Source organism: Dioscorea cayenensis, unplaced genomic scaffold (assembly GCF_009730915.1).
Source record: "Dioscorea cayenensis subsp. rotundata cultivar TDr96_F1 unplaced genomic scaffold, TDr96_F1_v2_PseudoChromosome.rev07_lg8_w22 25.fasta BLBR01001546.1, whole genome shotgun sequence".
NCBI classification, from domain to species: Eukaryota; Viridiplantae; Streptophyta; class Magnoliopsida; order Dioscoreales; family Dioscoreaceae; genus Dioscorea; species Dioscorea cayenensis.
In genome coordinates, this window is record NW_024087937.1 from 1029 (window position 1) to 7645 (window position 6617).

Consider the following 6617-nt stretch of genomic DNA (forward strand, 5'->3'; position numbering starts at 1 on the left):
TCTCAAAAAATTTAATTTATAAACTAAATATTTCATTTATTAATTATTTATTTTTACAAAACAAAAAAACTTATAATATTAAAAATAATTCAAGAAAAACTAAAACTCTGAAGAACAAATGACAAATATGCAACCAAAACTCACCTTAAAGACTAATCACACACACCTTTTAATCTTTTATCACCCACACCAAAGTCACCAACTGCCCCTTTGACCATCTTATTCAATAATTACAAAAAATAAAAAAAAATAATTAAAAGTTAATCCACTCATCCATGTCCCACTCAAAAGTACTAATTGCTAATCATTATCTCCATTCACATTATAAATAAATTAATTAATTAAAAACAAAACAAAACAAATAAATAAATAAAAATAAAATAAAAATTAAAATCAATAAAAACCATTCTCATCATCCTCCATCTCATCTCTCCCAAAATCCCAAACCCCAACCTTCACTCCTTCTCTTCCGTTCCTTCTCCAAAACCCCTAAAAAAATTTCCCAATTTTACAAATCAGTCCCTCTTCCTTCTTCTTCTTCTTCTTCTTCTTCTTCTTCTCTCAATGCTACAAAAGTTTGCCCTAGCGTTGAAGACCAAGACCATCGAGTTCTTCGCCGACGATGACGATGACGATGCAATCTCCACCGTTGATCTTGACCCTCCCCCTCACGAGCTCTTAACGGGTCAACGGGTCGTCGTCCTCAAACCCGACCCGCTTCCCCGTCCCCAAACCCTAACCCTAGTCCCTTCCCTCTTCTCCGCCGTTGCCTCCTTCCGCGCCGCCTACCTCCGTCTCCAGGCCTCCCATGCTCCTTTCGACCCCGCCGCTGCCGCCTCCGCCGACGTTGCTGCCGTGGCCCATCTCCGCCGTCTGTCTGACTTCAAGCGCTCCTTCTTTCGGAGCTCCGGCGATGCGTCTTCGATCCCTTCTCTTTCGTCTCTTCTTGAATCTCAGGTCCGCGAGAACCAATCTCTTCTTCGCTCTTTCGAGACCGCCGTTGATCGTCTTCAAGCCGACATCGATTGCAAGGACAGTGAGGCGGCGGTTCTCCGATCCCGGCTCCGGGACCTCGACTCTGCTGTGATGAAGCTGGAGCGGCGGCTTGAGAGAGCTAGCTCCCCTCCTGACGAGAAAGTCGAGGCCTTGCTGACTCTCAGCGTGTTTGATTCCGTCCTGCGAGACTCCTGCCGGGGAATGCATCGTTTCGCCAAGAATTTGATGGATTTCATGAAAAAATCTGGGTTTGATTTCGTCTCCGCCGCGAATTCCATCCACCCCGACGTGAATTATGCCAAGTCCGGGCACCGTCGGTACGCCCTTCTCTCCTACATCTCTCTGATCATGCTGGAAGGTTTTGATTCGCAGAATTACTCTTTGGATGAAGCCGGAATTGGATGCAATTCTGGAGATTTGAGGTTTAGAAGGAAGAATTCATTGAGGCATTTCGTCGAACACTCTGCAGTTGATGCCTTTGAATTGATGGAGGCCAATCCTGGTTGTGATTTTGCTAGATTTTGTGAGAGAAAACACGACAAACTCTTTTGCTCAATCATGGAGTCTTGTCCTTCTTCTGCATTGGTGAATTGGGGATCTCCGGGCTCGTTGCATCTGATGAATCCTCTCTATGACCCGTTTGTGAGCATGGCGAGCTCGGTGTGGATGCTTCACAAGTTGGCATGGGCATATGACCCAGTTGTAGAGATTTTTCAAGTTGGGCGGGGGACGGAGTTTTCGAATGTCTACATGGAGAGTGTGGTGAGGAGGATTGCTTCTAAGAGGTTAGAATGCGGAAAAGGACAGCAGAGACCAAAGGTCGCATTCACCGTTGTCCCAGGGTTCACTGTTGGGAGGACAGTGATCCAATGTAGGGTGTATTTGGATGGATCATAGCATGTATAAGCAAATTGTACTAATGATGACTCTGGTATAGTATAATGGAGAAACACATCGATCAAATGGATTGTAATGATAATACAAATACAGGTTTTAGTGGAAAAAAGAAAAGCAAAGTTATTGGTTTTCTCAATGGAATATAATTTGGGTACTTGTTGTTGTCGATTTAGTTGGAATGTAGAAGCTCTGTCAAGAGGAGTTGAGATTCAATGCGGTTGATGATAAGGTACGGAGTGTTCTGCATTCTGGTTTTTGGATATACATTGTTTGTGCCTCTTGAATACTTGTTTATACGTGAAATTAGTGATGTGTTGTTACTAGATAATTGTATAGTTGTATTGTTCTGCTTGTTTATTAGATTTGTGTAAGCTATTCTGAATTCTTATGAAATAAACACATGGAAGATGACACATATTTGTTATCCTTTAATTGTTTTCTAACAAATAATTGGAGGGCTAAGAGTATGAATACAAATAATGTACACCCAATAAACGACAAAGAACATAAGACATATTTATTAGCTCTGTTAATGGGATTGGAGATTCATGAAGCTGATAGTTTCTCTCTGTTGTTATGACGGATATACATTAGGTTTTTAAATGCTTGGTAGTACATCAGAATTAGTAATTTGTTGCTAGATAATTGTATAGTTGTATTCTCCTTGTTTATTATATTTCATAACCTTCCAAATTGTTGTGAAATACATAATATAGATGATAATGTATGTTTATTATTTTTTAGTCGTCTTCTAGCAAATGATTGGAATGGGTTAGAGTTCAAATGCAAATAATGTAAATCAAAGTTTGGAATCAACAATGTTTTTATGCTGACCATCAACCTACTGCCATCTGCTTCCTTTGTTTGGACTTGGATTAGTTGTGTGAAAAATATAAAAGAGTTAGCATATTTGTGGTTGACACAAAAAAAGAAATAACTTTTGGTTTTTTATTATTATTATTATTATTATTATTATTATTATTATTATCATTTTATTTATTTTATTTTTTGGGGGAGGGGGTGTGGGGAATCTGTACAGCTGACCTAACCTTTATTCATTTTGAAACTTTGTTGTTGGGGAAGGTATAAACCCTAACACTACTTAACCTTATAATATTCTGTTTAAGTTTTTGTGTTCCATGCTTCTTTATCATACAAGGTCACCAAATGACATTAGGTATTCAAATGGTTGATCGGTTTCTTAATTTATATAATCTCTTGTTCTCCGTTGGATAATCTAATAGGAAAAATTATGATAATCTTGGACATTTGTTAAAACTTCTAAATTATATGTGATGTGATCGGTGCAACTTGAGTCAATAATGCAAGGATTATGCTTATAAAATTGACAAGGGGGCTAGAAGCATTTATGGTTGATGGTTGAAGAAGAGTAAGAATTTGTCGTATTTGTTTTGTTCTAAGTCAATGGCAAATCATGTTTGGAATAGGACTGGATGTGCCTTAGTCTACTGCAACTGTAAGATGTAGATGTTTATTATATTTATGACCAAAAGATGGATTAGTCTTAATAGTCTTATTAAAAACATTTTTTTGTCGCTCATGTTGATCCCCACTGATTCCGTCTTGAATGAAACTTAGTAAGCCAAAATTTGAGATCATAATTTGCATTTCCCGGTTTCATGTGACACCGAGATTCGGAGTGACTATCCCTTTCCGCAGAAATTACAGTGGTAAAAAGGTTTATTTCCCATTGATTGACTTAACTGGTTTGAATTTAGAAAAAATAAAAAGCACCATGAGTCAAGGCTGTCAAGGCTGATCTGATTGATCTTTGTTGCTTGACTTGTAAAATCAAAGATTAGGCTTTAGATAGTAATGGAAAATGATGCATCACAAGGACCTGATTTCATAAATGAATGTAGGATATTAGGATTCATTGAGCTCCATTAGAAATTGGATGAGACGTTCATGTCTTTGAATGTGATCGACAGCAAGCTTATTGAGTATTATAAATTTCCCAACTCAATTCATGTGGCCTTTTAATGCAGTGTAATAAGTAGCTTTGTAGTTGCTAAATCTCAAAAATTCTTGTAGCATTGTCTTATGAGAATCAATCATGAAGGTCTCCTGCCCACACATCATAAGCTTTCTTCATAAAGATTACACCGTTGGCAATTTCTTTAGAAACTGAATTCTAAGTGTATGAAGATAATCTTACAGCCGGCTCCTTTATTTTTGCATCAATGAATCCTTATTTGTTTGTCTTCAAGGGCCATAGTAAAAGAGTAATGATATTTTTACCGAATAGATTTTCCAAATATGTTTCCTGAATGACGTGGATGTCAAGTTGGCATCCAGCATCCACGTCATTCTTTCTTTATTTTTTTTAAAGAAAAATTTAAGTTCTCTTAATTATCTAAATCCTAAATTTAAATATTTAATCGTAAAAGATAAACTGTAAATGATAAACCGAAAAACCCTTCCTAAACCCTAAACTGAAAATCGCAAATCCCCACAGGGGGTTTGTGATTTCTTGTTTAGGGTTAAAGGCATAGGTTTTAGGGTTTAGAGTTTAGAGTTTAGGGTTTAGTATTTATTATTTAGGGTTTAAATTTTTAGATTTTTAGGGTATAGATTTTGTATTATTTGGGTTTATAATTTTAGATATAGTTTTATAATTTTTTTTTAATTTCAAGTATTTAAGAATTTTTAATGTTCAAATTTGAAATTTATATATAAGAAATAATGACGTGGATGAGGATGTGGATGACAAGTTGGGCATCCACGTCATTTCGGAAACATATTCGGTAAATCTATTAGGTAAAAATAGCATCGCTTATAGTAAAAACGAAGAATTATGGCTCTAGTATGATAATGGAGTTTAAATGAAGAGTTCTTGAATATATACTCTTTTTTTCATTTGATAAGTGTCTGGGTTTTGTAAAATATTACCATGTATTTTCATCTTGAGAGACGGGAATAAGATTCGTGGTCTTTACTTGCGTGCAAGAGATCCGGTGTCAATACCAATGCTTTCATCTTGAATGGCGGGAATTAGATTCTTACTATTTGTCAATGTATAAGAGACCTGATGTCAATACGCGAAGCCCTGTTGGCAATGATATACTCCCTCCGAATTAGATGTCGTTTTAGTCCTTTTGCACAATAGTTAAGAACACCAATAAATTTTTTTTTGGGATATGTATAATTTCAATTAAAACTAAGTTAAATGACCAAATTACTCATTTTCTTGGGGCTACAATTATATTTTTACATGATTCTCCTTATTAATTTTTTCACTCATTACATCATTGGTTTTTTTTTTCTCTTTTCAAAATATTCCAATTGAAATTACTTATTAAATATGGGTAGAATTGGAAAAAAAAAAAACAAACAAATCTTATCTTGTCTTGATACCATAAAATGACAATTATTTTGAAATATTTTTTTGTTTTTTAAAACGACATCTATTTTGGAACGGAGGGAGTATCTATTTATACTAATACAAAACTCTATCTTAGAGAATCATCAATGATGTTAATAATGAACCGAATGCCAGGGAGTAAGACCACTTGTTATGGGTGGTAGGCTGGTAGCCTGGTAGCTCCAACCACTGTAGCAATAAACATCCAAAAATATTTTTTTATTATTAAAACCTCAAATATTTATTTATAGGCTCATACCGTGAAACAAGGTAATTATTTCAGTGTAAATTTTTAAAATTATATAAAAAAATTCTCCTCAATATATATATTTATATGTATTTAAATTGAATAATGTACCTTCAGGTACCGGTACGGCTATAGATAATTTTTCTCATTTTCTATAATAAAAAAATTGTTTATTAATTTTGTGATGATAAATTGATAATATTAGATATAAATATGCAATTAAAGATTTTTCAAAATCATACAAATAAAAAATTAAAAATTTTAAATTTTGAAAAAAAAATATTTTTGCTCCTCACATCAACTAAAATACACCTAGAAAGTATTTTCTCAATTTTTTTCCTAAAGCTATGCATAATTTTTATTGAACTTTTTAAAAATTTGTTCACATACATTCTCAAAAAATTTTGGAAATAATTAAAAAAAAAAAAAACTTTGTTGTTTCCCTCTGTTGTACGAAATTACAGAGACATAAAGTTCATTTTTAAGCTATGTAATTTTTTTTTAATAATAAAGGTAAAATTATCAGTTTAATTAAAAATTTACAGCCTAAAAATAAAATAATAATTTTACTTATTTCAAATAAAAAAATTTAAAAAATTTCTATGTTTTATTATTCCCCAAAACTAGAATTGAAAATTTTTCAAAAATTTAAGTTTTAAAAATTTTCCCATATATATATATATATATTTTTTAAAAAGATGATCAGTCTGCCGAGCGTTCACATATTACGTGATCGCATGAGCGTTGATATCAGCCGTTAATTTCGATTCAGCAGTGCATACGATTTTATGAACGATGTCTATCGTACTATTTATAAATCACGAGTAAAAAAAGTGGGATGTACGATGATTTTTAATCGAACTATCCAGTCGATTTCGATCGATGGCAGAATCGATCACGAGTCGTCCCAACTCTATTAAAAGTTCTTTGCATCATCATACTGCGTCGCGAGATAATGTTTGACCCTATTTTTAAATATTTACATAATTATTAAAACCATTAATAATTTGGGTATATGTGCAAATCCTCATAAAACTTTATATTTATATAAAGTAAAAAACATTTCACTCTCTCTCGTTTTCTCCTCCTCCT

At 34.0% G+C, this 6617-nt stretch overlaps 1 protein-coding gene across 1 annotated transcript; it reads left to right on the forward strand.

The window, feature by feature from the left end:
- Positions 1–442: 442 nt before the first annotated feature.
- Positions 443–2319, forward strand: LOC120256605 (protein GRAVITROPIC IN THE LIGHT 1). The gene has a single exon (XM_039264259.1). The coding sequence runs from the start codon at positions 565–567 to the stop codon at positions 1891–1893; it is 1329 nt and encodes a 442-aa protein (XP_039120193.1). The 5' UTR covers positions 443–564; the 3' UTR covers positions 1894–2319.
- The last annotated feature ends 4298 nt before the right edge of the window (positions 2320–6617 follow it).

What these genes read in the sequence shown, in the direction of transcription:
- LOC120256605 (XM_039264259.1), top strand. Translation starts at nt 565, where the DNA reads ATGCTACAAAAGTTTGCCCTAGCGTTGAAGACCAAGACCATCGAGTTC.